The sequence below is a fragment of the Lutra lutra genome, chromosome 5 (assembly GCF_902655055.1).
Source record: "Lutra lutra chromosome 5, mLutLut1.2, whole genome shotgun sequence".
In the NCBI taxonomy this organism is placed as follows: domain Eukaryota; kingdom Metazoa; phylum Chordata; class Mammalia; order Carnivora; family Mustelidae; genus Lutra; species Lutra lutra.
The window spans coordinates 119,757,632-119,773,430 of record NC_062282.1 but is presented as its reverse complement, the minus strand read 5'-3'; the positions used below and the strand labels follow the sequence as shown (position 1 = coordinate 119,773,430).

Below are 15,799 nucleotides of genomic sequence, written 5' to 3'. Positions count from 1 at the left end.
AAAGTATTGATATTCTACTTCCTTTATCAGTGTGACTTTCTAGGTGCTTCATATAGAAATAGCATGTTCTGATAAAAATGGCTAAGGTCATATTTCTAATTCTAAGAAAAATAAATTAAAACAATTTTAAAATAATGATTTTGAGATCTATCAAAATATGGACAAAAAAATGTTTCTGTGCTATTAGTTACAAATCACTATATAATGATTTCCTGGTTTTGTAACTGGTAATATTTTAAAGATATGTTAGGTAAATATACTTAAATGGTTTTTCTTAATGTTGACACAACACTAATACCACAAACACTAAGACACTGGATCAGACTACAAAAATACAGAACTTACCTTTAACATTGATGTCTATTCCTGGCAAAGAGAGAAGAAGAATCAATTTCTCCACTTGGTTATTTATGCAAGCTCTATGGAGGGCTGTTTCTCCTGCCATAAAAAATTAATAGATTATTCCAGAGAAGACAAGATATCAACTAAAGAAAATAATCAAAGGGCATGAACTAGGAGATCTGGCCACATGCCAGAAAATTATTTATTGAGTTTTCCTTTTGACTGGTTTAAACATCTCTTGCATTAAAAAAAAAAAAAAAAAGAGGGGGAGGGATACCCACCAATCCATGGAGCTTCTGTTCTATCAGCAATTCCGCAATGAAATTCTACTGCAAAAGGTTTAATACAGGCATTGTCTCCCCCTAGTTCAAGGTTTAAGGCTTCAATCCCGCTATAAAAGCCCCAAATGATCGGAGAACACCAAAAATACTGGGTTTTGAAGCAATAAAAGTTTAGAGTGCAATTGCCCTCTCTTAAATTTATTCATGAACCTACGTTAAATGTATGGCTCTTTTTTATACAGCATTTATAGCTTAATTCAAATGAATGTTTCTGGCTAAGCACGAGTGCCTCTACACACTCAAGTATAATTCAGAACTTCAAATCCATTAACAGATGGTTTGCTGCTTCTCAATAGGCTGTCTGGCTTGGCTACAGCAGCACAGAGAAGGAGAAATGGGGGAATCTTAATATAAACACACACACACATACACACACATACACACACACACACACACACACACACGGGGGAAAAATGTAGTACCATTTAAAGCTGAATAAGAGTGACAAATGAAATGGTAAAGTTTTTTCTAGGAGGGATGCAATTAGTGCCTGTTGGCTAAAAGGGTCTATATCCATCTCTGTTGTAACCAAGATTAATAAGATGTAAGTGATAATGTGATGTAAAGGGAATTTAAAAAAACTTACAATAAGCAATTGCTTAGAAAACAAATGAAATACTGAATCAAACCCTTTCTTGCTATAACATACTAAGTAGCACATTTTTACAGTGTTCAATTTTATAGATTATCTTTGTAACTTCTACCAAAACATTTCTTTTACATGCAGGGAAAGGCTTTTGAAGTTTTTTCTCTACTGTTTCTCAGTTCTCTTCCTCCCTCCCAGTTCCCTCTGCTGTTCAGGCTAAAGTCATTCATATTCATTTTACTTTCTGACACAATAAACAAAGAAAAAGGACACTGTTCGTGTAGTTAATACCAGAGTTCCACTTTAATACATTTTTCACATTTTGAGCTAAATGGGCAGCTACTGTGAATTCATCAAATGCCAATTATGAACTTTTATCATGTGGAGAGATTATAAGAGCCTCACTCCTTCTGTTTACATTGGTGTCCCAATGATAATTTTTGTATTAAAAGTGCAATACCGCTCATTAACAAGAGACTCCGCAACTTCCTTTGGTCAGGTATAGACTTGTGGAAGGTAACTTCTATTTGTGAGTTAAGAGGTTATGAAGCAAAAGAGGTGCCGAAGTGAATTATTACTACACTATTCTTGTTACTCCATCCTTTAGGTACTTAGGTTCCAGTATAGTTAGAACCAAAAGCCAAACACATTTCATAGTCTGGGCTCAATGCCTGGGAGAAAAGAGTCCATATGCTTAACACAGCTATGTAACATAGCCTACTCCTCATTCTTTGTTCACAAAATGTCTAGGACTGAAAGAGATGAAGACTGAATTATACTTTCAAATCAAAAGACTCTAATCCCAAGCTGCACAGGTTGAGGTGGAATAGAAAAGTAAGGCGGGCAAGTCTGGAATGAGCTCAATATGAGCTAATATCTGGAGAGGAGGGGGATAAAGAAGGGGGGAGAATGTTCTATTATACTGAATATTAAATAATCACATTCTCTGCACACATGACAGTTCAAAAAAAAACACCAATATTCCAACGAAGAAGGTATTTTCTGGAACTAGTCAAGTTCAAGGATTCATTGGGGCCAGTGTGTAAAACTTGCAAATACTGACTACAACCATGAGAAGTTCTTAGCATAAATTAACTTAGATACTTGCAATACCTTTCAGATTAGTCTTGTGAAAATTCATCTTTGTAACTAAAGAGGGGCAATTCTCCTTGGAACACGATAATTCTCCTTCTGACTTCTTTTTCAATCTTTTTAACGATGAACATTTAGCAAGGTTCAGCTCTCTGAAAATAAAGTAAGAAAAAAATGAAAGCTTGTTTTTCACCAAGGCATGGCAGTGTACATTACATAGTGAGTACTTTTTAAAATCTAGCCTCCTGTTCATTTAAACCCCCTTATTCACTCAAATCTTTATTGCTTGCTTTTTATATTTATTCCAAATGTGCTGAAACAAATTTTTATGCATTCGTTTTTATTAACCTTGTACCCCCAATTGCTCACTGAAAAGTTTATGAATATGGAATGTCATGCAGAGGAAGAGCCCAAGTAAACTACATTTGGCAAAGATAAAAAAGCAAAATGCTAAGCTCCAAATGCAGGCTCCTGCTCCCCATTCTTATTTTCATATTCTGATCCTATTCTTCCTAAAAACATGTTAAGGTTTTCTGAATTTTTTACAGCATACTTTTAGAAAAGGTTTTGCATGTGGGGGAAGCTACTGCAACAATTCAGAGTATCTTACATGCGTATGCATTCTGAAAACCAATCTTTATTATATACAAATAGTGATTTAAGACACAGGCAAAAATAGTGTGAAAGAATCTGAAAAATAGTTGTATTTCTTTTGGAAAGCACTTGGTCTTAACACAAAGAAAACAGGTACCTTGAATTAAAGCAATAATGTTGATCATATGTACTTTTTTAATAAGTCTCAAACTCAGTTTTCTGCTACTCAGTATAATTCAGACAATGTAAGTATAAAGTTTAAGGAATGTCTCCAAAAAAGGACTGTACTTTAAAAAAAAAAAAAGTTGATATATAAGCATCACTTACGGTAACTCTGGCAGCCCTTCAACTTGTTTCTGTTTCACACCGTTCAGCATTAATAAGGCTCTCTGAGATTCAAGGCAAGGCCGCTGTCCTATTTTCTTTGGTATCTGCGTCTTTCCAGTCCCATGCACACCAGTCTTCCCCAAAGCTGGCAAATAGGAATATACCTGTTGCAAAATAGTATTATATTGCTTTCTCAACTATGAACACCTGGAAAGCAGTCAAAAGAAATTACCTGATTCATTTCAACATTACAATCAGTTATATTTTCTGGGTTTTATCACCATTGTTATCCTTTCTCATTTGAACATGCTAGAACAATAAGAAAGTTTCTAGTTCCAGGTCGTTAACATGACAGATACAAAAAGAAAAATATCTTCTTGTAAATAATTATTTTTTCAAATTCACTTTTGATACTCTTTCAGCAAAGTTCTCATTTGGATTAGTCTAATGCCCAACTTGTTATGGTTTGTTTGCATATTTTAAATATTTATGGTTTATGTACAACCTGTATTTTGTCATTTCCATTTTGGTAATGCCTTCCTTCAACAGAAAACAAGTCTGGAATGAGTGGACTAAGAAGAGCAAAAGTTGTTAAGGACAAAAGATTGCTGCAAAACAGTATTTGCCCAATCCGACTAATGAACAAGCATATTTCTCTTTTGTTGAAGAAACTGCTGAAGACAGTAGATAGTAATCAAAGATGGCCAAGATAAAACTGGAAAACTTTGAGTCACATGCAGTTTACATATGTGTATATAAAGATAAAAACAAATAACCTTTGGCATCATTTACAAATTTTGCTTTTTAAATGCCATTAAATACTACATAAAAATTTTCTGGATCTAGATCTTTTCAAAATAATTATCTTATGTGCTATGGCAAATGATTAGGAAACAAAGTTTCTGCATTGTTTTTCTGACATCAAGCCTTAATTACTCTCAAGTAATTAAAGTTTCTATCACTAATTACACTTCATTTTGGGTGTTGAAAAATAACCACTCTTACATAGATTTGAAAGATTACAAAGATTCACATAAATTTGAAAGATTTAAGGTTAACACTTTCTGTCCAATTATTAGAAATCCCAAAACACATTTGAAAGTTGAATTTATGAACTCACTTCTTGGCAATTAGAAGAATAGAGTGGTCTTACCATTTTCTGAAGAGAGAGTGGCTCAGCAGAAACACTCATGGAACTCTGTAAACACAACTTTTTAAAGACTGCCTCTGCAACAAACATTTGAAGCCAGGAGGAGGAAAAGGAACAAATGAAAATCTCTAATTCCTGTGAAGAAAAGTCTGGACAAAACAAGAGAAGTAAATATAGTTACAGCTATACCCTATAAAAGTTCTGTCTACAGAATATTTTCTTCATGGGTTTTGATTCGTTTAAATGATGATTCTTATACCAGTAGGATTCAGCCCCATAATTTTCAACCCCCATAAGGGTTAATACTCCTATTCCTTGCCTTTCAAGAAAAAAAAATTTTTATGGCACATATTCTCATATTCGAAACAATCATTTCTTTTTATTATTTTAAATAGAAATCTTGAAATTAGATACATACACACATGAATCAATAGATAATATATGAATAGATAGGTATGAGGTTTTAATTACTATATCTTCTTTAATTTTAATTTTTTTATTTTTTAATTTTATTTTATTAACATATAATACATTATTAGCCCCAGGAGTACAAGTCTGTGTATTACTGTATTTTCTGATTAATGTTAAAGATCTTTTCCCACAAAGCGTTGCGCCTTTTGCCAACAAATACTTAGTTTTTTTAATGGACACATATGTTACTTAATTTGAGCTGACAGGAAGAAAGAAATTAGACCCTTTCCCCTGACAACATCCGTGAATCCTATCACTGCAGAGGAGGAATAAATGTACAGGAAAGGAAAATTTAAGACAAAAGAATGTATAAGGACTTCCTTAGAAGTCTGTACCCACTCTACCACAGGAATTAAGGGGAGGGAACTAAAATTTTAAATAACAAAACCCAAAAAAATCCAAAAGCCTAAATCTCTTCTTCCAAAAACCTCAAGTTCTGCATATACGAAAGAACTGAAAGTAATGAAAAACTGGAATGACTATTTGTCACGTAAAATAATCTATTTGCTGTTATGAATTCTCCATTGATAGTCTCTGCATAAGTAACAGAATGGATGATAAAGTGGACTATAAAGAATAAATAAGACCAATCAACAAGACACTACAAGAGCTAAAACTAAAACAGGAGAAAAAAGTTGTGATGTTATACAGCACAGCAGATTCACTACTAGAGGGAAGAAAAATTTTTTCCTCTATCCTCCTAGGTTCTTTTGGCTGGTCTATTAATTAAACTGACATAAGACAGATTAATAGGAGAAAAACAAATTTGATTCCTTTCATATGGGAACCTTACAGACATGAAAGGTTCAAAGACAGGTAAGTGAAGTTTATATGCCCTCCTGAGTTAAGGAGAAGGAGAGTTGGGGTCTGGGGCTTCAAAGGAAAGGAAGACAAATTTTTAGGAAGATGAGAAAAGCAAATGTTTGGTTAACAAGTATTTGACATGCTATGTAAAATACAATGAAACACAGAGAGTAATCTGAACAAACAGGCTCTGCCAAACTTGACCTAGCTTACCACATCTATCTTATACATTTTGTAGTTATCTCTGGTGGTGGCTCTCTTCCTGGACCAGTCCCTCTATCTAAATTCTTTTAGGCAGTTTAGGGAGTAACGAAGAGTCCTTCCCAAGTCTTATGATCCTTGATTGTCTTCAGCTCAAAATAACCCACATGCTAACGTGGCACATTCTGGGGTGGCATATTCTGCTTCCCTTCATTTCTGCCTTTGTAACTTCCCAAGAAGTTTCACATTGTAGAATTTGAGTTGGTAGATTGCTCCATCTCACTGAACCAGTATCTTAGCCCTGAGAAAGGGTCAGCTCAATTAAAAGAGCTGTGCCTCTTTTCAGGACATAGTGATGCTGGTGGGCTCCCAAAGTTAGGGTCCACATTGTACAAAATATCAGGAATCTGCTAAGAGTTACTGCTATGGAAGCAAAAGAAGAGCAAATGCTGATGGTTGGGGCAGACTATAATCTAAATCTCTATTTCTACATGTCTGGCTCAAAACATCTTCAGATGTAATAAGGGCAGGCAATGGTAATCTGAAAGATTTTCATGGTTTTCAGTTTCACTGTCTCTGGTGAGTTTTCTGAGGGGCCACACAGCAACAGGCATAAAGACAGTCCATGCATAAGCATAAGGTAAGCATAAGGTAATTTCTCTAGTTGTCCAGCTTTTGCTTGCACAGCTTCTGGAAAAGGGGAGTTTCAGTTCTCAGAGTTTCCAAGTCTGAAAGGTGGAAGAAAATTTAGAAGTGTCCGTTTGAACAGTTATAGCCAAATACTGGAGGCACTAGAAGAATTCAGGATCTAGTCCAGTTTATGGGCAGAAAACAAGACCTCAAAGACGATGAACGGCAATAGAATTTGATATCCATAAACGTGTATGGTACTGAAACAATTTTTCTCTCTACAGTCCCCTCCATTTAATCAATTTCAACCACAGTAAGACTAAGTCATTTGAAAATTAAGTTCAGTTTCAGTAAACTTGGCCTGATTATTTACATAAGTGCAGCAAGAATAGTTACTGATCATATAGGCTCTTCTAAATCTGCTTTGTTGGAACTTTTCATAATGAATCTTAAACTTTTTTTTTTTTTAAGTTTTGTGTATTTTTTTTTTTTAGTAATCTCTACACCCAGTGTGGGGCTTGAATTCATGACCCCTAGATCAAGAGTTGTATGACCTACCAACTGAGCCAAAAAGGCACCCCTCAGACTGAATTTTCAGAAGATCCTGAGAATAGAAAGCCAAGCCAAGGTCCTGTCATCAGATTTTGTCTGTTATACCTACAGATGGGGATAAACTCCTCTTTTCTTGAGGTCTCCCAAACATCCAGATTTCTGAGCCTGGCAGCAAGTAACCTTGTTTACCTGGTAAGGCTGCTGGGAACCCTTGGCTGTTTTTCCAAGGGGATTTAATGGCTCCATGAAGTCAGCTTTAGTTCCTTAAAGCTGTCTGGTCATATCTGATTCTATGCACATTCTCAAATATGACATTTCAGCCAAAGTTTTGGCAATACAATCAATGTTTCCAATTGTGTCCTGTTTTAAGGAGAACAGACTCTTATTGAACTTATGCAAATAGCTATACTGCCATGAAAATAAGAATGCTAAGAAGCTTCTGACTTCCAGAGCGATCGGGTAGGGAGGAAAGTACGCACTTCATCTTTGTTTACAAAGGATAGTATACTTTGCCAATTTGTTGTAAAGTTTCCTTAAAAGTGGAAAAACATAACATTTACCCAGCAATGTTGTAAACAAAGTCATAAAAATTACCATTCTCAGTAGTTCATTCAGTCTCATAAAATTAATTCTTGTTGATCTTAATCTTTGCAGTTTTATGAAGCTATGTTTCTTCATCAGAGTTGCGCAAATTCTTACCCAGTTAAATGTTATGATCTTAAAATGATCAGAAACATGTATTCTAGAGTATTTGTCAGGGTCCTTTCCATGAATCTCTTGGAGGATGAAATGTATTCGCAAAGGCAACAGAGAAGAGCAATAACACTCTGTAAACAACAGACTTAAAAATGGCTTAAGACCCTTAAAAAGGGTCTGTTAAGAGTTCATTACAATTCAATTAACAAGAAAATTTGGTTACTTCTGTGGCATACTCCTGAAAATGATAGCTAGAATTACAAGTGATAACATATACCAGGGCGTATCAGATATCTGGGAATTTTCTATTATTTTTGGAACACTTACATACACCTATATAAATACAACATAAAGAAGGCTTAGGTATTACTTCTTATTTGACAATATTTCCCCATGTGATTTAAACCTAATTAGTTTAAAATCGCTCATTTGACAAGGAGAGAGAACAGACCTTTTATAATATTCTAGACATCCTCTGCAAAATCCCAAATTTAATTCAAAGTAAAAAAAGACTTCATTTAGAATTTGATTTGGGGGAGTTTGTCAAGAATATCAAAAGATTTTACAACACTTGGTCAAACAGGATAAGCCACTGTGAAATAATTTCACAAAAGTGACAAAAACTTTGCACTCAAATATAGAAATTTAGCTGGGGAAAAAACAAAGCAAAAAACAAAACCTTAGCTCTTAAGAGAAGACTATTTTCTTACATAATCAAAGACTTGACAAAGACAACATAAGAAATTATTTTGGTAATACAGTGAATCTTTGTTTTCTAAGCAGATTATTTTAAAGGTGAAGAAAAACCTTTTACGTTATCAAAAGCAAATGGATCTTCCATGAAAACATTGTCCTTTTAGCAGATTTAAGAATACTTTTAGTATTACTTAAAGATAAAGTACATTATTGATATCAAAAATTATTTAAGGGGCGCCTGGGTGGCTCAGTGGGTTAAGCCTCTGCTTTCGGCTCAGGTCATGATCTCAGGGTCCTAGGATCGAGCCCTGCATCTGGCTCTCTGCTCCGCAGGGAGCTTATTTCCCCCCTCTCTCTGCCTGACTCTCTGCCTACTTGTGATCTCTGTCAAATAAATAAATAAAATCTTAAAAAAAATTATTTAGAAAAATGACAATGAATACATTTACTTTTAGCTGATTTGAGCACACAAGGTAAAAATTCTTTCTCCTTCACATTATGAAACATCAAGACAAAACTATTTGTTTCTTCCTTACCAAAAACACATCTCCATACCTCTTACCTTCTTTTAGTAAAAAATTCAACTTACTTTCCTTGCATGCAGTTATTTCCCCTATTATTTCCAATAGTTTTTAATTACATATATTAGTTACAATTCTTAACTCTCAGAATATTTAATTTCTAGTGAAAATTAGGAAGTAGACAACTGCGGTATTACCAACAAATTTTGAATACACTCTACAATCTCTGGAAGTATACTGTTCCTCTCAGTAAATGTGTCAAAGAGACAAAAGACAAGTTCACTAACACACCAAATATCTTTAGTTCCTCTGTAAAAGGAAACCAGAAGTGGAAAAACCTTTAAACAGTAATTTATGTTTCACTATTTCATCAATTTAGAAATGATCTAGGTATTCAATGAATTTCTATCATTTAACTTGACTTAGCAAAACTCTAAGGGTTTAAGAAGTTACCAAAGAGATTTGGAAAAGCTATTCAATTACACATACCATAAAACAAAACTACTATAGAAAAAACTCACCTAAAAACTCTTACCCCATTTACATCTGCCTAAATCACTTGCTCCTAACAATTATGTTTAGATTACCCATGAAACTGTCGTAAGACATTAGACAAAGCCAGGCATCAACCAACCTATTTTTCTTGCTCACAACTTTTTTTTTTTAAAGATAATGTGAACTTATTTCACTAATAAAGTCAGGTAGAGTAAAAATTATGTCTGCATTATATTCAATGTTGGCAATTTTAAAGACATGTTTATTGCAATTAAACCAGTGAACTTAAACTAGCTTTAATACTAAATACTTTCCCAGATTATGTGGACCTTAAAGGCATTTGCATTAGTCTGATGTATTTCTGAGAATGTTAAGATTATTTAATGTAGAGTTCTTTTTATAATTTTAGCAATACTATCCAGAGGTAGAATAATATTATACATCTACCTGCCGCCCCACCCCGCCCCCACACACCTGCAAACAGCCCTTTTGTTTTAAATTTTTAGTCATGGAGATAGGCATGATAATGTAAAACTCATTAGTTTATAAAAAAGCAGTTGGATCCAAATTTTGTTTTGATAGTTCGAATAAGTTAAATTCACCTGCTCAGATGACTAAAGCTCTTCAGTATTTATGGAGATGATATTTAAGATTTTTTATTAGCTTTATTTCCAAATAGTTCTTTTGCTTACTCCTTCAGATAAAAAGAACTTCTCCTTAAAGGTTACATTTCAAAGAATGGATCTTAGGTCTTAGAGTATGTGACTGTTGAAAACTTATATTGCAAATACACCAAGTATCCAAGTTTTCTCCAGAATGGAGATCTGGGGCATATGTGCCTATGATTTGTCAGGAATGTAGGGAGACTGCTATTCAAACTTTTCTTTCCTTTTCTTAAGTGCAGGACAATTCTATTTTCAATGTTCCGATCTTTTACCATATCTACCAGTATTTTAAGATTTATAGGGAAGATCTGGGGGACGGTAATTGTTTCTAGGACTTCATTTCTGGTTTTGCAAAGATCTGTAGGATATCATGGAAAAGATTTCCAACTAAGATAGAAACCTAAGGATTTCTGTATCTACAATTTTAGGGTTTAGTGCAATATACCCTTGGTAAATTTTCTGTAATGTTTCAAAACTCAAAGGCCTTCTGATTGCACAATCCAACCTTGGACCAATTCATCTTAGGGGAAAAAGCCTCTACTGTTGCTTCTATGAGACCCTGAACATTAGCCTTTAGGCCGTCAGCTGATCATTTGTAAAAGAGTCTAAGAGATACTCTGGTCCTGTTTCCTCAGAGAGATGGATTTTTCCTAAGGGATCCATCTGGCTTGTCAGTTAACTACAGCACAACTATGGGTCTGGTGAATACTCTTTTGCAGCTAATCAAGGTCCCCCCTAGTGGAGTTGTGAATGGCCACTAATATTTCTGTTCACTAAATTTGGTAGGTCTTCTGAAAGTAGAGGTAAGAGATGTTAAAGATTTACTGGTGTTCATGGGTCAGGAACATCCTCAAGGGACACTGCACAGGAAGGCCTGAAGTAGCAGGGGCTGATTACAGACCCCCTGTGAAGCAGGAGGAATTTTAAGAAATTGCAAAGGAGGCCGACTGCTCATAACAGGTGCTTCTGTCTAAATTTACTTCCTAGCCTTCAGCATTTACACTATTAACCAGTACACTCTGAGCTTGCAGATGAGGCTGGAAAGTTGTAGGTAAATCTTTTAGTAGAAGGAAATGCAGTTTCCTGGGTGTTTAAGGAATTTTGGGGGAAGACAGGGCAATTTGGGAAGTTAAAGAAATCTGCTGAGGAGATGGGGCTGGAATTTAAGATGGGAAGTTTATATGGGATGTGGACTTTATTTTTTGTTCGAATTTCTCTAATCTTATTAAGGGAGTCCCTAAGGTTAGCTTTTATATTCTTGTGGGTCTCTCTTTTTAAATCTGGTCTTTACACGGTACCAATAAGACAAAAAAGCTCCCTAAAATTTTTCCTTTTATATATAACCAATTGTATATTTTTGTATTACAAAGGATTTATTGCCTGTCCATTGACATGAGGGATCTTATACTAATCTTAATAGCAATTCAAACCAGTAAACCTTTTTGTGGAAAGATCCAGAAGCAACTTTTCATGCTTAGAATCAATCTTTAACGGGGCACCTGGGTGGCTCAGTGGGTTGGGCCTCTGCCTTCGGCTCAGGTCATGATCTCGGGGTCCTGGGATCGAGCCCCGTGTTGGGCTCTCTGCTCAGCAGGGAGCCTGCTTCTCCCCTCTCTCTGCCTGCTTCTCTGCCTACTTGTGATCTCTCTGTCAAATAAATAAATAAAATCATTTAAAAAAAAAAAGAATCAATCTTTACCACGGACACAAGAGGCAAGGTATAGAAGATGCAGCCCCTGTGATCCAAGATCATTCAGAGTCTACCTTGGTTGTTAAGAGTAAAAAAGGTATAGTGAAAACAATGTCTCCAGTCACAGACATGCTAATCTGTGAAAATGGACAGACACTACTGGAATGGGACTTTTCTAGCAGTACTAAAACAACATAGGCTGAGATGACCAAGGCCTCTTCTGGACTAGGGCCTCTCATGACAAACTCTCCTCACAGCCTGCAGTCAGACAAAGGGAGTGCTACTTATGACTTCATGTCTTGGAACCCTAGTCTATTCAACTGGCCACCAATCGGCATGCTGGTATGTGCACCTTCCAGCTGGCAGAAACAATGGAAGAATATTCTCACTTGAGTCAAGCTCTCAGGACATAGAACAAGACAAAAGGAAAACCTCATCCAGTTTCTCTTACATGTACACTGAGACTTGGGTCTCTCAGAGCCAGAGTAATACTTCATAGGGATGTTCATTTTGGGGAATTGCGCGTTTTTTTACCAAGTATCTCATGGCACAGAAATTGCCTTGAGGTTGGTGGGTGACCTAGTTTCAATCTAACCTGCTCTAGGGCAATTTATCCTAATATGAGAGTCCTGAGTTAGGTAGTGGGCACTTTAATAGCCTTTAAATGCTTGACCTGTGCCCCTCAATTTTGCACTGACTTTACCTTATGTGCATGTTGATGCACAACAAAGTTTGTCTAAACATACACCGTTTGATGAGAACATGAACTCACCAGTCTGTGTGGCCAGTGGTTCAAAAAAGTAGGTTTATGGGGTTTATGCTTGTGTTATACCCTATGGTTTTCCTCCTTATGACCAACGACACAGCAGAAAGACAAAGAAAAACAGTGACCATATCTGGGAGGAAAATGATCAATAAAAATCAAGATTACTCATAACAAACCCTGAACAGAGTCACTATACACAAGGAACTAGTTTCACAAATACTTCCTCCTGCTAATCTGTATTTAGAAAAGGAAAAAGAGGACTCTCACCATTCTTGTTTCCACCGGACCACATAGGCAGAGATCTGGGACACTGACATGGTAAGAATTCTTACCTTCTGCTGGCTTTCTGTCAATGGTCCCAGGATCTCAGCATGAGCAGCCCCAGAGGAAGCAGTAAAATTACTCTCTCTGTGGTCAACTGTAGGGGAGGAAAAATTTTTGCTCTTCCTGAAGTCTACTGGTCTTCAACTGTCTTTAGCTCAAATTAATCCACATGCCAAGGTGGCACATTTTGGAGTATCATCTTCGGTTCCCCTATCACTACTAACACTGGAAAAATAAGAACTAGGAAAAGTCAATAAAATTAGTAAAATAAACATAACAGGTTAAATGCATTTTTAAAATTGAACAGAATGATAAACTAATTATCAATATAAAGCATAAAACTTGACCTCTGTAGTCAGAGGCTGAGTTTCTTTAGGCTGAAAAGACACCTGACAACCAATTAAAGTTCTTTCCTATTCAGATGCTTTACCAAAAGGCTAAGGGATGGTATCCTTACAGTCCTTGATTGTTTGATCTGTTCATTTGGGGGGAGGAGGGTAAAAGAGGGGGAGCAATGAAAAAGAATGGACTAAGTGGGTGGAGAATTTTCCCCCAGGGAACGTTTGGCAAGGTTTGGTTGTCACAACAAGGGTAAGAGGTGTTACTGGCATCCAGTGGTCAAAGCCTTGGAAACTACTAAATTCCCTATAATTCACAGTTCACAGGAGAGTCCCCAACAATAAAGAATTATCTAGCCCAAAATATAGAAAGTGCCCAGGCTAAGTTAGAAACTCTGCCTTGCCTAAAGACCTGATGTTCTTGCCTTGAGGCACACTGCCATCTGGGCAAATGGCTCCAGTCAGATGTTAAGTAGATCCAATTAGTCCCACAAAGACAGGATGAATTCAAATAATCCTTTCCAAAATGGCCTCAACTGCAATATAATCTATAACAACTGGAAAATAGAAAGGAGTTATTTATAACCTTTTGTTACAACTGACTAGTCACAACCTACCAGACTATAAGTATTACTGAAACTGCATAAGCAATGAACTGAAGAATGATAATCAGAAGATTTTAATCACCTTGACATGTTACATTTTATAAATTTAAGATGTACAGCCAAGTCACTTTGATACATTTACATACTGTAACATAACTGCCATTGAAGTAACATTATATAACTTCATTATAGTATAATATTATCTGTATTCATTATACTGTATATTAGATCTCTGTGGCTTATTTACTACTCTTTTTAAGTTTGTACCACTAAACACAAATCAATCCTACCTCCCACTTCCCATCCTATATTTTGATGTGGAGAACAAAGGCAAAATAAATGTATAAGAGAAATTAAATTTCCTTTGTAGCCCACTGACAAGTAGTTGAGATAGGCAGAGTGACCTTCCTCAAGGAACTCAATTGCCTCAATGTTAATGCTTTGCCAGAGGCAAAAGACAACCAGCTAGACATGAGCCCAACTTCCAGGATCCTGTAATTCTTTAACATACAAAATCCCTTTGGAAACTTCCTTTATCTCTATCCCCCCAAAAAAGATGTATATTAGCAGTCATCCTCCAAACATAGGGCTTGCTGATAAACATCTGAAGCGTCTCATGACTAAGGTTTTAATAGACTGTAGTAAATGAATGACCTTTTCCTATAAACAGCTAGCCCCTCAAGGTCCTAAAAACCTTGCTTCCAAATCCCTTAGAGACTTAAATCCTATCCTTAACCCCTCCCAACTTAAAACTATAAAATCAGTCCCTCCTCATAACCCCAAGGAAGCTCTTTCTGTCCAAGGTTAAGATCCCTGTGTTAAAAACAAAACAAAACAAAACAGAAACATCTTTTTGCACTGAAGAGGTCTTAAGAATTCTTTCTGGACCATTCACTCCAGCCACCCCAACATCACACCACATCAATTTCACTCTTTTTTTTGTTGTTGTTGTAGGCGGTGGTGTTGGTTTTACAGGTTTGACTTTTAAGATCCTGCATGTTAGCAGTATCATATGGTACTTGTCTCTCTCTGTGTGACTTATCTCACTTAGCATAATGCACGCAAGGTCCATCAATGTTGTTTCAAATGAATATCCTCCTTTGTCATGGCTGAGTAATATTTCATTGTGTAGGTACACCACATATTTTTTATCCATTCATCCAATGACAGGCATTTGGGTTTTTTCATATCTTGGCTATTGTGAATAATGCTGTGACAATGGGTGTGCACAAACCTCATCAAAATGCTATTTTCACTTCCTCTGTGTATGAACCCAAAGGTGGTATCACTTAATTGTATGGTAGATCAATTTTAATTTTTTGAGGAACCTCCATATTATCGTTCATTTTATTTGGACTATTCTACATTTCCACTAACAGTGCATAAAGGTCCCCCCTCCTTTTATTAAACACATCCTTTTAAATACATCAGCTCTTGTCTTCTTGATAATGTCCATTCTAACTGGTGAGGAGTTATCTCACTGTCATTTTAATTTGCATCTTCCTGATGATTAGTGATGCTGAGCATCTTTTCATGTGCCTGTTAGCCATTTTGATGTCCTCTTTGGAAAAATGTATCTTTAGCTTCTCTGCCCAAATTTTAAAAGATTGTTTGTCTGCTATTAAGTTTTGTTAGTTCTTTTATATTTTGAATATTAACCCCTCACTTTTTTTTTTTCTTTTCAAGATTTCATTTATTTATTTGACAGAGACAGTGAGAGAGGGAACACAAGTGGGGAGAGTGAGAGAGTTTGGAAAAGCAGCCTCCCATTGAGCAGGGAGCCCGATGCGGGGCTTGATCTCAGGACCCTGGGATCATGACAGTAGCTGAAGGCAGATACTTAACAACTGAGTTACCTAAATACCCCATAACCCCTCATCTGATACATGGTTCGCAAAAACTTTTTTCTATTC

General features: G+C 36.0%; 1 protein-coding gene across 3 annotated transcripts in view; it reads right to left on the bottom strand.

Moving 5' to 3' along the window:
• SLF1 (SMC5-SMC6 complex localization factor 1) overlaps positions 1 to 15,799 on the bottom strand; it is a 77,523-nt gene that overhangs the window by 5,926 nt on the left and 55,798 nt on the right. For all 3 annotated transcript variants that reach the window (XM_047731572.1, XM_047731571.1, XM_047731570.1), the window contains 4 exons: positions 4,436 to 4,581; positions 3,283 to 3,446; positions 2,383 to 2,513; positions 346 to 438 (listed from right to left, as the gene is read on the bottom strand). In XM_047731572.1, coding sequence (XP_047587528.1) covers positions 346 to 438; positions 2,383 to 2,513; positions 3,283 to 3,446; positions 4,436 to 4,581 — 534 coding nt within the window. The remainder of the gene's footprint in view (positions 1 to 345; positions 439 to 2,382; positions 2,514 to 3,282; positions 3,447 to 4,435; positions 4,582 to 15,799) is intronic.